Source organism: Mauremys reevesii, linkage group 1, assembly GCF_016161935.1.
Source record: "Mauremys reevesii isolate NIE-2019 linkage group 1, ASM1616193v1, whole genome shotgun sequence".
NCBI lineage: Eukaryota > Metazoa > Chordata > Testudines > Geoemydidae > Mauremys > Mauremys reevesii.
The window spans coordinates 56,141,206-56,157,795 of record NC_052623.1 but is presented as its reverse complement, the minus strand read 5'-3'; the positions used below and the strand labels follow the sequence as shown (position 1 = coordinate 56,157,795).

Genomic DNA, 16,590 nt, shown 5'->3' with positions numbered 1-16,590 from the left:
GGGTTATTTCAGCATGCTGGCAGATTTTAACAGCACTTCACCTTCGGCCAAACCATTATAAATTCTTGACTTTAATGAAAATCATTCACAGGGAAAGTTTAATAGCATCCAGGAACGTTTTTGTGGAAAAGAAGGGACGCAGCTTTATTAACATTACTGTACCCAATAGAGGGTCCTTGTCAATCTAAACTTGTTTGCCTGTTGTGACACCATAACTCAAGGATAGGACAGACCAAATTATGGGGGAATTACTTCCATACGTTGTCTATAACACTGCATCCTAGGGTATGTCTACACTACCAGATTAGTTCGATATAAGTTAATTCAAATTTGTAGAATCAACCTTACAAAGTCGAATTTGTGTGTCCACACTAAGGACACTAATTCGACTTTGTGAGTCCACACTAACGGGGCAAGCGTCGAAATTGGAAGCGGTGCACTGTGGGAAGCTATCCCACAGTTCCCGCACTCCCCGCTGCCCATTGGAATTCTGGGATTTCCCCCCAATGCATGCTGGGGGAAAACTGTGTCGAGGGTGGTCTTGGGTAACTGTCAGCATTCAACCGTCACTCCCGCCGGCGGGAAATCAGTTCGCGCACTTTTCCTGTTAGTGACAGCGCGGACGCCACAGCACTCCACTCCACTGCGATCATGGAGCCCGCTGCGATCATCGCTGCACTTATGGCCGTTGTCAACTCCTTGCACCTTATCGTACACCTCTTCAACAGTCAGATGCTGAGAAATCGGGCGAGGAGGCTCCGGCAGCGCGGTGAGGACATGAAATCTCAGAGTGGCACAGACCTCTCAGAAAACATGGTACGCCGCGCCGTGGAGATCATGGTGGCAATGGGTCATGTTCATGCTATGGGACGGTGATTCTGGGCCCGGGAAACAAGCACGGACTGGTGGGACCGCATAGTGCTGCAGGTCTGGGATGAATCACAGTGGCTGCAAAACTTCAGAATGCGTAAGGGCACTTTCCTTGAACTCTGTGACTTGCTGTCCCCTCCCTGAAGCGCCAGGACACCCGCATGCGAGCAGCCCTGACTGTGCAGAAGCAAGTGGCCATAGCCCTCTGGAAACTTGCCACGCCAGACAGCTACCGGTCAGTAGCGAACCACTTTGGCGTGGGCAAATCTACCGTGGGGGTTGCTGTGATGCAAGTAGCCCACGCAATCGTTAAGCTCCTGCTCTCGAAGGTAGTGGCCCTGGGAAACGTCCAGGTCGTCACAGATGGCTTTGCCGCGATGGGATTCCCAAACTGCGGTGGGGCTATAGATGGGACTCACATCCCTATCCTGGGACCAGCCCACCAGGCCAGCCAGTATATTAACCGAAAGGGCTACTTTTCAATGGTGCTGCAAGCACTGGTGGACCATAGGGGACGCTTTACCAACATCTACGTCGGGTGGCCGGGCAAGGTTCATGACGCGCGTGTGTTCAGGAACTCTGGTCTGTTTAGACGCCTCCAGGCAGGTAGTTTCTTCCCGGACCACAAAATAACGGTTGGGGATGTGCAGATGCCTACAGTGATCCTCGGGGACCCAGCCTACCCGCTAATACCCTGGCTCATGAAGCCCTATACAGGCGCCTTGAACAGCAACAAGGAACTCTTCAACTACCGGCTGAGCAAGTGCAGAATGGTGGTGGAGTGTGCTTTCGGACGTCTCAAGGGGAGATGGCGAAGCTTACTGACTCGCTCGGATCTCAGCGAAACCAATATCCCCATTGTTATTGCTGCTTGCTGTGTGCTCCACAATCTCTGTGAGAGCAAGGGGGAGACCTTTATGGCGGGATGGGAGGTTGAGGCAAATCGCCTGGCTGCTGATTACGCTCAGCCAGACAGCCATGCAATTAGAAGAGCCCAGCGGGAAGCGCTGTGCATCCGGGAGGCTTTGAAAGATAGGTTCCTCAGGTTGCAGGGTAACCTGTGACTGTTCAGGTTCTTTACAGAGAAGCTGAACCTGCCCCTCTTTCAGTTTGTGTTGACTTTCTTTTGCGGTTACATAGCCCGTTCACCACATTTCCCCCCTTCCAACACACGTTTAAAAATAAAGTTAATGGAATATTGTTAATTAACAACGTTTTCTTTACTAATGAATTCGCGTTAAAGGGTTGAAACAGGGACGCAGACTGTAGTGGGTAGGGTGTGCAGTGATGTACAGACCGCTTCTACACTCGAGGAATGACAGGCTCCTGCTCCTAGAGCGGTCTGCACTGCCGGACTGGTTGTTTCAACTAAGCCTGCCATCCCTCCGTTTCGGGACTCTGTGTGCGGGGGCTATGTGGCCTTGTGGCAGGGGAGGACTGGGGGGAGGACGTTTACAGGTGGGTGTGAAGGAAGGGGTGAGGGGTGCAGGCTCTGGGCTGGGGGTGGGAGCGTAGGAAGGGGTGAGGGGTGTGTGGGAAGGGGAAGAAGGTGTAGGGGGATGAGGGCTCTGGCTGGGGCTGAGGGTTTGGGGCATTGGAGAGGCTCGGGGCTATGGTGGAAGGGCAGGGTAAGGGCAGCCTGCCTTGCCATTTGTGTATGGCAGGTGCTAGGACCCTGGGGCACCAGACAGCATTTCTGCGGGGAGCCGCTCTACTGTCAGGCAGATACGCAGCGCAGCGGGGCGGGGGGAGACCCGTGGGGGCCAGGGCCCGATCCAGGCAGGGCCGGGGGAGAGACCCAGCTCCAAATATAGCTGGAGCAGAGCACCTGCCGCCTATGCACAGAACATGAAAAACATCTCCCAGACTGACCAGGGTGCCTAGTGACCGCACTGTGTGTGTGACCTGCTGTAGATCCTGCCCCCGTGTCTGTACCCAGGTAATGGTGACCGTCCTATGCAATTACCAAACCCCTCCCCCCACTTCACACAAAGTCTTCTGTAAAGAAACATGACGGAAACAGTAATGAACAGCAAACTATTTTTAATAATCAACTACACAGTGAGGGGATGAAACTGGGATTTGGGCTTGGGTGATCCAGGAAGGGAAGGACTTCTCAAAATTTAGCGAATGAGAGCTTTTTGGTACTTGAGCACTCTGCTGGGGTGGAGTGACAGTTTTCACGGCCCCTGGCGCACCTCCTTCTTGTTATTTTGGGTGAGGGGGGTATTGGACTTTGTGGCGGGGGAGGGTGGTTGCAGATACAGTGCAGGGGGGCTCTGTCCTCCTGCCTGCGGTCCTGCAGAACATCCACAAGGCGCCTGAGCGTGTCCGTTTGCTCCCTCATTAGTCCAAGCAGCGTTTGAGTCACCTGCTGGTCCTCCAGACGCCATCTGTCCTCCCGTTTGCTGTGTGAGCGCTGCTGCTGAGAGAGGTTCTCCCTCCACTGGCTCTGCTGGGCCGCCTCGGCTCGGGAGCAGCCCATAAATTCAGCGAACATCTCGTCCCGTGTCTTTTTCTTGCGCTGCCTAATCTGCGCCAGCCTCTGTGAGGGGCATGCTGGAGCAGGTCGGGATACAGTTGCAGCTGTGTGATGGGAAAAAGGGATTGACTTCCTTATAAAGATACATTTTTGCAAAGAAGAAACATAGTCTAGTCAGTCTCTGTGAACAAGACCATGCACAGCACTCACTCAGGGAAAGTTCGAATTTTCGGAATTCGCTTTCATTGCCTGGGGGATTGCACTGCAGATCAGACAAGCGGGGCAGGACAGCAGAATCCGTGGAGCAGCCAGGCATGGTAAGCCAAAAACTTTTGGCTGCTTAAAAGTGAATGTATACCACTGTCCTCTTGCTACAGGCAATCCTGAAAGCATAAACTCTGCCCCTGTTGCACCCCCTCGCGTCTGTTCCCTGGGAAAGATCCCTGTATGCTGCCACTCTGCAGCCTCCACCACGTGGCTGTAAAGTGACGCTCATTGTTATGCAAAGGAACAGTGAAGCACTCCCAATACTAATAGTACACAAATTACTGTAATTAAATGCAGGAGTCTCCGAGCGACATCACCCTGAGGAGGGTCACTGAGGCAGATAGAGAGCGCATGCTGCTTGAAAGCCAGCACAAACCAGGGGCCTATGCTGCCATGCTCGTGGAGGCAATGCTCCCGGAGTATCTGATGATAGCCTGGCGCGGAAAAGTGTGCTACCACGGAGCACCCAATAAGGCAGCTCTCCCCAGGAACCTCATGCGGAGGCTTTTCGATTACCTGCAGGAGAGCTTCTCGGAAATCTCCCAAGAGGATTTCTGTTCTATCCCCATATATATTGACCTTCTTTTCAGCTAGTAACTATTCCTGCTCCATTAAAAATAAATGTTAACATGTTTAAAGCACTTACAGACTGATCCTTCCCCTGATTCAGGGTCCGGGGTAACGGCTGGGGAGGGTTGGTAGGGGATCTCAGTGAGGGTGATGAAGAGATCCTGGCTTTCTGGAAAATCAGCATTGTAAGTGCAGTCGACTGCCCCCCCGTCCTCATCTCCTTCCTCATCTTCCCCGTCCGCGAACATCACCGAGGAACTGGCCGTCGACACTTCTCGTAGGTCTTTGCATTCCGTTTGTTGGAGCGCAGCTCCGAAAGCACAGACTCATCGCCCCACACAGCAATGAGATCCAAGACTTCCTGGTCAGTCCATGCTGGGGCCCTCTTTCTAGTCTGAGATTCCCTGGACTCCTCTGCTGGAGAGCTCTGCATCGTTGCCGGTGCTGCTGAGCTCGCCACGACGTCCACACAGGAAATGAGATTCAAACTGGCCAGACAGGAAAAGGAATTCAGATTTTCCCGGGGCTTTTCCTGTGTGCCTGATCAGAACATCCAAGCTCGGACTGCTGTCCAGAGCGTCAACAGAGTGGTGCACTGTGGGATAGCTCCCGGAGCTACTAAGGTCGATTTGTATCCACACCTAGCCTAATTCGACATAGCCATGTCGAATTTAGCGCTACTCCCCTCGTCGGGGAGGAGTACAGAATTCGAACTAAAGAGCCCTCTAGGTTGAACTAATTAGCTTCCTGGTGTGGATGGGTGCACGGTTAAGTCGAATTAACGCTGCTAAATTCGAATTAAAGTCCTAGTGTGGACCAGGCCCCATCCATGGACTCTCTACTGTCACATACTGGGAGCCAGCTTTCTGCTAATCGGTCAACCAAACTCCCTTGTAGCTCGGTCTTATGTGAAACTGAGCCATTATCACATCGATTGGAAGTAGTGGGGCTTTACCTTACAGACGCTACCCCTTTCTATTCCCCACACTACATGCGCGTCTGAGTATCAGGTAGTCACCAAACCTAATGATCCTCTGAAACCCTCAGAGCTAACTGCTGCAAAGAGTGCATGCTATCACAATGGCAGAGAAGATTTGCAGCATATGCTGTGCAGCATGAGAAAAATGATTAGTATTATGGTAGTGAGTAGAGGCCCCAATGGAGATTGAGGTCCCACAGGCTAGGCAGGAGACAGTCCCTGCCCCGAAGTGCTTACAGATTAAATAGGCCAGACAGTCAAAGGATGCAAGGGGAAACAGAGGCATGGAGCAGTGAGATAAAGTAACTTGCCCAAGGTTTCACAGCAGGTGGGTGGTAAAGCTGGGAATAGGACCCAAGTCTTCTGACTCCTAATCCAGAGCACTGCCCACTAGACCATAAAATTGTATCAGAATCATACCAGGTGAGTACAGCATAGAGTGAAAAGATAACATGTGAATACCAGATAATCCAAGTAATTCTCCCCCTGAGCCCTTGCCCCTGAACTTGATACTAGATACAAGTACACAAAAGATACAGACCTTCTCTACGGTTATCGCTTTAGAGCTAGATTGTTGTGAGTTATCTCAAATCAGAACATGTAGTTCCCCAAGCAAAGCCAATTGCTGCCTTGGCAAGTAGTTTCCGAGTGTAGGTTCACTTGTGACCTGGAACCTCCAACCCGATGAACTGCAGCCCAGGGGCCAATCCTTGGTTACAGGTAAGGGGAACTCTGTGTGGCCCCGTGCAGTTGAGCAGAGTGGAACTGCTGAGAGTAGCAAAGACAAAACTAAATGTGTCTCATTTAAAGATGGTGAAATTGATAGCAGCATGTGATCTGTAATGTCTGTCTCTGCATAAATCAGCAGGAGCCATATAAACAACAAGAGAGTCATGAGCATAATTAAGGCTAAGATTTTTGTCATAGATATTTTTTGTAAAAGTCAGGGACAGGTCACAGGCAATAAAGAAAAATTCACAGAAGCCTGTGACCTGTCCCTGACTTTTACTAAATATATCCATGATAAATTGGGAAGGGACTGGGCAGCTGCGGGGTGGCTGGGATTTCTGGGCCCCCCACCACCTGTGGGCGCTCAGAGCTCCAGAGTCCCCCTGCCCCCAGCAGCGGAGGGGAGCTGCAGGGTCCCTCTGCCCCCTCCCCAGCAGCAGGGAACGCTGTGGGAATCCCCCTGCCACCGCCGCAGTGGGGAGATGTGGGGGTCTCCCTAGCCCCCATGGTGGCCAGGGACTGCAGGGGTCCCGCTGCACCACCCCCCACCTGCGGCGGCCAGGGAGCTGCCAGGGTTCCCCTGCCACCACAGGTGGTGGGGAGCTCTGTGGGTTCCCACATCCCCCACAGCAGCGGGGAGCTGCCCATGGTGGCTGAGAGCTTGGGGGCCCACTGCCTCCGGCAGTGGGGGTACCTTACAGCTCCCTGCTGCTGCAGGAGGCAACAGGACCTTGCAGCTCCCAGCCACCAGGGCTGAAGTCACGGAGGTCTTCGGAAGTCATGGATTCCATGATTTCCACCATCTCCGTGACAAAACCATAGCCTTAAGCATAAGCACACAGACCTTGAGGATTGCAACTCAGAATCTAGATTGTGATAACAACCTCTATCATTGTTCAGAACAGGAATATTTGTAACCTATTGATTTTATTTTGTATGCAATTGCAGGGTTCCTTAAACCAGCTTCTTAAACAACTAGAAGAGGAAAAGAGAAGTCTCCAGAACCAACTAAAGGATTATGAGCTTAGACTGGAACAAGAAGCAAAGGTCTGTTAACTTCCATATCGCTCTAACCAGCCCTTTCTAGAAGCTGTTATGCTGTCTGAAATGTCTAAAGCATTGGTGTAGAGAATGTAATGACCCCATGAAACATAAAATGAAAAAGTCCTGGGGTGGTACATATGTTTGTTCCTTCCCTTTTGATTAACCATGCTAATTGTTTTGTTTGATTGTAACCATTTACCCATTATTTTAAAATGTAGGCTTACCATAAGGCTAATGATGAACGGCGCATGTACCTAGCAGAGATCTCACAGGTAAGTAACAAAAACTTTGCAACCTAATCATCTTTTTCGTCCCAAGCTGGTACCTGAAGGATCATTACTGTTTAACTCTTTATTTTTCTTTATTTTTTCTCCTTCATACAAATCTGAGTTTTATTCCAGCCAAGGAAAGCCAGGCATAGTTCCCGTCAGAGCCAGGCCTCAGTTAGCTGGGGCGATTGCTAGAAAGTGATGGAAGTCTGTCTGTCATCTCTCTCTCTGCCATTGTTTACACCAGACTTCTTGACTTAAAATTTCCCACCCATTATATTGCTGGTGAGAGCACTAAAGTAGACAAGGCATGATGGCTGCTGGAGCTTTCACCATTGTACCATCTAGCCCTGCTCTGAGCAGAGTTGGATGGCACAGAGGTTAAAATGCCAGTGGACAGTCTATACCTGCACATCCACTGGGTGGAATTGAGCTGATGGCAACAGGGGTGGAAAGAATAAAAGTCCAGTGTATATATCCTGTCAAAGGGCTGACTACACTGCCCCTATACAGCATCTAGTCCCTGCTGGCACAGGTGTAAAGAACTATGCTCAGGTCTTATATACTCAGATTCCTGTATTGTAGCATGTTGTGCAGTTCTTAAGATGGTTCTCAGTCTGACTTCAACTTTGTTTTTAAAATGTAACAGTACATGTTCAGCCAAAGCATTGTTTTGGCTAAATATAAGAACAGCCATCCTGGGTCAGACCAAAGGTCCATGTAGCCCAGTAACCTGTCTTCTGACAGTGGCCCATGCCAGGTGCCCCAGAGGGAATGAACAGAGCAGGTAATCATCAAGTGATCCATCCCTTCGCCCATTCCCAGCTTCTGGCTAACAGAGGCTAGGGAAACAATCCTGACAAGGGTGACAATGATAAGGGTCACCACGTATGGCAGGGGTTGGCAACCTATGGCACGTATGCCAATTTTTAATGGCATGCTGTGCCCACCGCTGGCCCCGCTCAGCCCGCTGCTGAACCCCGGCAGTGGGCTGAGCGGGGCCAACAGCCTGGACCCTGGCAGGCAGCAGCGTGCCATTAAAAATCCTGCTCGGCCCAGCCCACTCTTCTCCGCCCCCTACCTACTGCTCTCTCTGGCGGGGGCAAAGGGCAGAAGCAAGCCTGGTCCTGCCAGCTGCTGCTGTAAGGCAACTCCGCCTGCAGCCAAGCTTCCCCCTCCCCCGCCTCTTCCCCCAGCATGCTGCGTCATGCCCCCGCCTCCTCTCACTCCCTGCCGCCGATGGCCCTTGTGAGGAAGGGGAGAAGAGGAGCCCCAGCGCCCTCGCTGCTCAGACCGAGAAGGAGGCAGAGAAGAGGCAGGAGCGGGGTCTTGGGGAAGAGGGTGGAATCGGGGCATATCCCTCCAGCCCCCTGCTGTGAGCCACTCAGGGCAGGGGGCTGGGAGCACCCCCCCCCCCGATCCCAGCCCTCCGCCCTGACCCCTGCACCTGTCTCAGACCCCAGCCTCCTGCACCCCCCCCCCACAAAACCCAGCCCTGACTCTGGCACCTCCCGCACAGTCCAAGCCCCCCCACCCCATGCCCTGACTCCTGCACCCTCCACACATACTCAGCCCCCCACATCCCATGCCCTGACTCCTGCACCCTTCTCACACACACCCTGCCCTGACTCCTGCACTCCCCACACATACCTATCCCCCCAAACCCCATGCCCTGACTCTTGCACCCCCCTCACATGCCCCTCAGTCCTTTTCCCTGACTCCTATACCCTCCACACATACCTAGCCCCCCACACACACCCCATGCCCTGACTCTTGCGCCCCCCCACATTCCCACCTGCACCCCTTGCACCAAATGGAAGCTGCCCAGGTAAGCGCTCCACACCCAAACCTCCTGCCCAAACCCTGAGCCTCCACCCTCATTCTAGCTCCTGGCCAGACTCTGCATCCCAACCCCCAGCCTGCTTCTTCACCTCCAGCCCTGTGCTCAGTGCACCCCCACCCTCAGCTCAGTGCAGAGAGAGAGGAAGAGAATGGGCCAGAACCAGGGAGAAGGTAGGTACCCACTCTATGTGAGCAGGACCGGGATCCCAGACCGGCAGCAGCTGAGCAGAGCTGGCAGCCAGGACCCTGGCTGGCAGGAGCCAGTGGACGGAACCCCAGACCAACAGCGGCTGAGCTGCTCAGCCCGCTGCCGGTCTGGAGTCCCAGCCCCCGGCTCCCCTCAGCCCGCTGCCAGTCTGGGGTTCTGACTGCCAGACCCTTGCCAGCTGGGGTCCCAGACGCCGGCCCCACTCAGCCCGCAGCCAGCCTGGGGTTCTGGCTGCCGGCCCCTTGCCAGCCGGGGTTGCTGCTGGCCTAGGTGAACTGAACCCCAGGCCGGCAGCGGGCTGAGCAGGCAGGCAGCGAAAGATCAACATTTAAATTTAATTTTAAATGAAGCTTCTTAAACATTTTGAAAACCTTGTTTACTTTACAGACAACAGTAGTTTAGTTATATAATATATAGACTTATAGAGAGAGAGACCTTCTAAAAAAATGTTAAAATGTATTACCAGCATGCAAAACCTTAAATTAGAGTGAATAAATGAAGACTCGGCGCACCGCTTCTGAAAGGCTGCCGACCCCTGATGTATGGTATAAGAAATCACCATTACCAGGTGACCCGTCTTGAAACCACATGAAAGTTTCCCTAAATGTTCTGAATACAGGTTCTTCCAACCTTTATTAAAGACAAACTCTGCTGAGCCACTCGTTGATAATGTCATATTATCTGGTCATAGTCCACACTAGGGGACCACTTGTGCCATCTAATTCTAATTCGGACCATTGGATTGGTTTGTCTAGGGTTCACCATGAACACAGCCACCGAACACTTACACACCACTGTCTTTATCTACACTAGGGATCACCTTGCAAAGGCAAAATAACTTCCCAAATGCACAGAGTCTGTGACAGCTGGATGTGCTGATCTGTTGATTTACATAAAAGCATATTAGATCACTGTTAAGGTTTTGCATTAGTATGCAAGTTTGAAGTTGGAGTACATATTACTTCCATCTCCATTAGATACCCAAAAGCAAGAGCCTTATTACTCCTGGGGGAATTCTGCGTGCCTGCAGAAAATGCCCCCCTCCTGCAGAATTCCTGTGCTTCCCTGCAGAAAACGGCAGGGAGGCCATACGGGTGGGGGGCATGGGGAAGACCATGGGCACAAGTTTTGGCGGGGGGGGGGTTCCCCTGCAAACAGAGGCAAGGCATAGGAGGGTGCACAGGTTTACATGCCACTTTCCCCCTCCCCCCATTTCTGCAAGCGAATGCATAGCTGCCAAGCTGAAGGAGGCTGTGTCTCAGCTCCACTGACTCTGCAGCTGAATCATAGAATCATAGATTATTAGGGTTGGAAGGGACCTCAGGAGATCATCTAGTCCAAACCCCTGCTCAAAGCAGGACCAATCCCCAACTAAATCCCCAAATGGCCCCCTCAAGGATTGGCCCCCGCCCCCCGACAAGCCTCCTACACCCAGACTTTTTTTTTAAAACCCAGTTCCCTAAATGGTCCCCTCAAGGATTGAACTCACAACCCTCGGTTGAGCAGGCCAATGTAAGGTTTGGGTGAATAGGGAGACAGTTAAATATAGTACTTAATTTGATGATGTTATCTAATCTTCAGTTTTTTGTTTTCTACTGATTTTATGCCTTGGTAGATGTATGCAGTGTAGTAGCCGTGTCAGTCCCAGGATATTCGAGAGACAAGGTGGTGAGGTAATATCTTTTATTGGACCAACTTCTATTGGTGATAAAGATACTCCCTCATCCACCTTGTCTCTTGGTAGATGTAACAAGTTGTAAAATTTGTCATGGGAAGGTTATGACAGCAAGGTAGTGAAAAGTTGAGACATTTGATACCTGAAAAGTGATAGAAGATGGTTTGGGGTATTGGCACCTTATGGGGGATAGTTGAAGCACTGAACACCAAGGAAAAAGTGAAACACTGCATTTCTTCACCACTCCCTCATGCCAAGGACAGTGCTGACTTGACATTTTGAGGGGACAGGAGAAGCTTGAACTACTAGGTCAAGATTTTAAAACCTGGATGTCTAAATTTAGGCTTCTCAAGCCATATTTAAACACCTCAATGAAAATGTCCTGATTCTGATTTTCGGAAGTACTGAGCACCCAGAAATACGATTAAAGTTAATGGGAACTGCAGATGCTCAGCACTTCTATAGTGAGGCCACTTTTACTTTGTTGACTAATTATACATTTAAGAGCTTAACTTTGGGCAACAGGTATGGCTTACTCACCCTAGATCTGACTCCAACAACCCTTGATAGAAACCAGAATTCACGCTATTAGAGCTAGGCAGGAATTTTTCAATTCAATCCTGTTTTTGTTGAAAAATGCTGATTAATCAAAACAGAAACTGTTTGCAAAACCAGGTCAGGTTTGACAAATTTCCCAACTCAAACAAAGTAGAAGAACAACATTTCAAAATTGTTGAAATGTTTAGTTTTAACTTTTTTTTTTTTAAATGAAAAATTCTGGTTCTGGTTTGAAATGATTTTTTGTAATTAAATGTAAGTCATTAGACTGAAAAAAAGGTTAAGAAAAAAGGTTGAAATTGAAACCAAAGGTTTTGATTGATTTTGGGGGGAGGGGTTGATATGTGAATATTTTCAAGATTTCTGCTCTTCATCTTGATTTAAGATGGGGAAAATATTTCAGATTCTTTAAAAATCTTTGTGGGACAGGAAGACAGTTTCCTACCCAGGTCTACCCATTATCCCTGCTCTCATATTCATTATTGCATCCAATGTGGATGAGATCACCATGTTGTTGCAGTTGGTTTCTGCTGAAATGAACAGAGAAAATAGTGAACAGTATCGACCATAGGCTTCAGCAATAACTTCCCTTTGAGATGAACTGGCCATTTCACACCTTTCAGAGTTACGGTTGCCATCTGTCTGCAAGCTCAGGATGACAATACAGTTCACATTTCAAAGAGGTTCACAGTAGTAAGGGCTAGGTCTTATTGTTTTATAAAATGAAAGATTAGACTTTATAGCATAGTTGGATTTATTCTGCCACAAATTATGTTGCTGTGGAATACACAGGAGCCTATAAAGAGATCTTATTTCTTAGTGTAAAAGTAGTAGGTTAACATGATACTCCAGAACTCTGCACAATGAAGTGACTGTCATTGAATTGCCAGTATAGCTAACTGGGGTGAGAGGTTGTAATTAGCAATGTTTCCATGTGTTTGCACAGCAGGCAGGTGGTTCACTGTGTGTCGTCATTGCTGCCTTAGGGAATGGAGGAAAATTGCTGAAAACAAATTTGCAGTGTTAGACCAGTAAATGCTGATGAATCTGGAGCTGGTAACATGAAGACACTCTGGGAGGAAGACAGTCATAAGTTAGGAAATAGTGTTGTTATGTCTAAACATAGCTGAGTGTGGAGTGTTCTTTTGTACTTAAATAATTTAGGCCACTGTTCAGCAAGACACTTAAACACATGCCTAACTTTAAGCACATGGTAATTCCATTGCTTTAAGTTAAGCATGTGCTTAAATACTTTGCTGAATCGAGACGCTGGAAATAGATTCTGCCACCCGTGCTGTGCTTACTTCTTGAGTAATTCCACTGATGTCAAAATCAGTCATGGGTGGAAGAATCTGGCACATGTGTGTGTTGTTGTTTTTTCCCAATTTTATTAAACAACCCACTGTCTTAGATCTGTCTTATGGAGTTGGCAGAGGCTAAGGTGAAGGGGGAATTACCACTCATGGATGACTAAACAATATTTCCATATGTATTGAGGCAAATGTAGCAGCAGGAGAACCATTGTTCTCTGACCACAATCTATTCCATAGATATTCTCTCTTAACTATATAGCTAGAGATTATTCCATTTTGTTATTTTTCCTATCATGTTATCCTTCTCCTGTATGCTTAGTAAATCAAATGCAATAGAACCTTTTTTTTCTTCTTATTAATAGTTATTTAAAATATCAGCATAATGAATGGATTTCCTGAGAATTTTTTTATACCTTGTTTGAGATCACCCCTGTAGCTTTTAGTGGGAGTGGAGGGGGGAAGGAAAGGCTGTTGTTCAGAAAAATAGTTTCTTTTAAATACACCTCTACCTTGATATAATGCTGTCCTCGGGAGCCAAAAAAATCTTACTGCGTTATAGGTGAAACTGCGTTATATCGAACTTGATTTGATTCGCCGGAGCACACAGGCCCTCCCCTCCTCCCCGCCCCCGAACAGTGCTTTACCGTGTTATATCCAAATTCGTGTTATATCGGGTGGCGTTATATCGGGGTAGAGATGTATCTTTTTATTGTTACCTTCTGTTTTTTTCAAAGTATATTCATCTTCTAAGTGTGTTTATGTTGTCCGTTCCATAAGGTGATAATCTTTTTTTAAGCGATACAGTTAAAATAAATGTAAAGGTTTCACAAGATTTGGTATTCATCCAAAAGGCATTACTTTTTTTTTTTTTCCATCGTAAAAGACTGGTTCTCAGACCACACACTATGGAACATTGATGGTCAGTGGAACTTTCCTTGTGGCTTGCAGAATGCAATATTTTGAGAACCAAGCAGTGGGGAAATGCGATAGGTCTTTAAGAGAACTTTTTTCTTAAAGCGGTACACAGAATTAAAAAAAAAAACTTCAAAAATTATTTCTCATAAGTCAATGTTTTTAGTAGAACTCCCTGAAAGCAGACAATTTAACAGTGCTTTCCATAAATGAAATCCAGCCAGCTCTTACTCTGTCTTTACTCGTATATTCTTTGAAAGTGTCTTCGTTTGAATTATAGTAGGCTTTGCTAGTACAGTGTTAGTGAGAGTAGTTATCTAATGCAGTACATACATGGAAGCACATTAGAAACCAGTGTATTTGTTATAATCAGTCACAGATGTGGTTCCTTGCTGTGCTAGGTCCTTTCCCCTCTCATGAAGAATGCATTCACATACATTTTAAAGTATAACATTAAGATTTAAAAATAATCCAAACCATGTGCTTTGTTTAAATGGCATCAAAGAGATCCATGGCTCTGTGCTTTTAGAAAAAAGTCATCTATGGCTCCCTAGTGTGGCCAGCTGTCTTGCTTTGCCTTATGCTCCCACAAAGCCCCTCTATGGGGGCTCTGTGGGTCTGGGAAGTTGGCAGGATTGTGTCAGTTTTCAACAAGCACACCCCATCCCACCAGCCACAGAAGCACTAAGTTACTGCAAAGTAAGCCTGAAGCATTTTTCGTTGCTTCCCCCTCCATTCTATGGAAATTCCTACAAGAGGATGTTTCTGGGGTGACAGTTGGACATGAGCCTGAAGGAGCTCGGCATCAAGGGGATCTGTGAGCCAAGGGACAAGAGAGACAGTTTAAGTTCTCCCCACATTTTTGCTTTTTATTATCAAAGTTTTATAACTGCTTCTTGGATTTTATATATCCCAGTATTGTAGTAATGCTCTCTAGAGGCAGCAGGGATGATGTAAATGCTGCACTCTTCTCACTTAATAATTTCATAATTCCAACAGCACAACAAAATCACTAAAACATTCATTATTCTATCTTTCCCATACAGGACAATACATAGGGGAAAATTGCTTGCAGATGGAAAATACGGGATTCCTGTCCTAATTAGTAATGCATGGATTCAAGTAATATAGTTTTTGATTCAGCGGAGAACTTAAACATGTGATTGTCTTGTTGATTTCAGTGGGACATAACCTTAAGCATGTGCTGTGCTTAAGCATGGGCTTAAATTCTTTGCTGAATCAGGGTCATAGTGCTTGTCTTTTCTAAATCAACGTGAGGAGAATTTTTGCTTTCCTAACAACATATATACTTGGAGGATAACTTGCTTTATAAAAATTTGATCATTGCAGACATCAGCTACACTTAAAATTGCTGAGAGGCAGAAAACAGATGCAGTACAGATCAAGAAGGAAAACCAGATACTAAGGTAAATCTTTCATATTCCCTCCATTTTCTGATTTAATACATTTATCTAAATACTCTCCCTTGACTATCATAGCCCTCTATCCAAGATAAAGATTGCTGCAGATAATCTTACTGACAAAATATTGATGTCCATATCACTCTTGGTACTGATTTTAAATCAGTTTATTACCTAACAGACTATTACAGAATGATAGTACAGTACTCATACAATGTAAGTGGCCTTTGTGGAACCTAACAGAAGTTTTGGCATCCTTACATATAAATCTCAGTCAAAAATAGGCCTTTTTGCTAAGTCTGCTCTTACATTCTCCAGTCCATTAACAGTAATGTAATTAAATGCTCAGCCTGGTTCTTCTCAGTCAATAGAGATTGTACAGCTGTCTAGTGGATGAGAAGGTGAGTAATTGTAGATGACCTCATCTTAACACCTAATTGCTTAATAAATCAAAGCCAGTTTTTAGTTACACAGGTGCAAAAGAGTTTTCCCAAAGTTTTTAAATGTGAAGAGCACCAACCTGTTTGGGAGAATTTAGAACATAAAAATGTGTGTCTGGGCTGAGCTCTGATAAACCAAGTTTCAAATTGAAGCTGATTCTTTACTGGAAATGGAAACACTAACAAATCCTTAACTATATCATTGCAATTGAGCCATGATACAAATTGAGAACAGCTGTCCCATCATTATATTATAAAAGCTAATTGATATGAAATAGTTTTCCCACCTGTTTTCTATTTTAACCTCTCACTCAGGACATGAATAAGATACATTCTGCAGTGTTAACTATATTCACCGATTCCCTCTCTTTGGTCTCATGGAGAGAGTTCAGTAGATTACTGTTATTAGAGTAAGGTTTAATGTCTGCTACTAAGGATTCTTAAGATCAGACAAGTATTGTGTGGCTCTTAAATACTTAATACGCAGCCCGTAGGCAGTTTCTGGCTCTGGCTGTGTTTTTATATAGCTCCTGTGGAGGAGGCCAGAGAGGGCAGAGCCAGCATGTTTCTCCCTTACTCCCTCTGGAGGGACTAAGGAAGCCAGACATTGAATACCGGCTGAATAGTAGCACTGTTCTGTGGGTTTTAGACCAGTATTTATTTGAGAGTATTATGATAGTTGCTGTCTTTAATTCTTTTTATATTAGACAAAAATAATTTCCTATAGTTGTTCTGGAAAGATACATGTTGTGACAGATTACTGCTGCATCACCTCCTCTTCTCAAAGATGATGGTTTTGTAACCTCAGTCAGCACTTTTCAAATTACTTTATGCACATGATGGGATTTCTTCACCTTTTGCTTAGAATAGTAGAATACCAGGGTTGGAAGGGACCTCAGGAGGTAATCTAGTCCAACCCCCTGCTCAAAGCAGGACCAGTCCCCAGACAGATTTTTGCCCCAGATCCCTAAATGCTTTGAAGATTGAAAGATTGAACTCACAACCCTGGGT

At 47.2% G+C, this 16,590-nt stretch overlaps 1 protein-coding gene across 3 annotated transcripts in view; it reads left to right on the top strand.

The window, feature by feature from the left end:
• The window catches only part of LOC120404657 (coiled-coil domain-containing protein 169-like), a 55,890-nt gene that overhangs the window by 34,770 nt on the left and 4,530 nt on the right, over positions 1-16,590 (top strand). For all 3 annotated transcript variants that reach the window (XM_039537549.1, XM_039537540.1, XM_039537533.1), the window contains exons 5-7: positions 6,846-6,944; positions 7,160-7,213; positions 15,069-15,145. In XM_039537549.1, the coding sequence (XP_039393483.1) occupies positions 6,846-6,944; positions 7,160-7,213; positions 15,069-15,145 (230 nt within the window). The remainder of the gene's footprint in view (positions 1-6,845; positions 6,945-7,159; positions 7,214-15,068; positions 15,146-16,590) is intronic.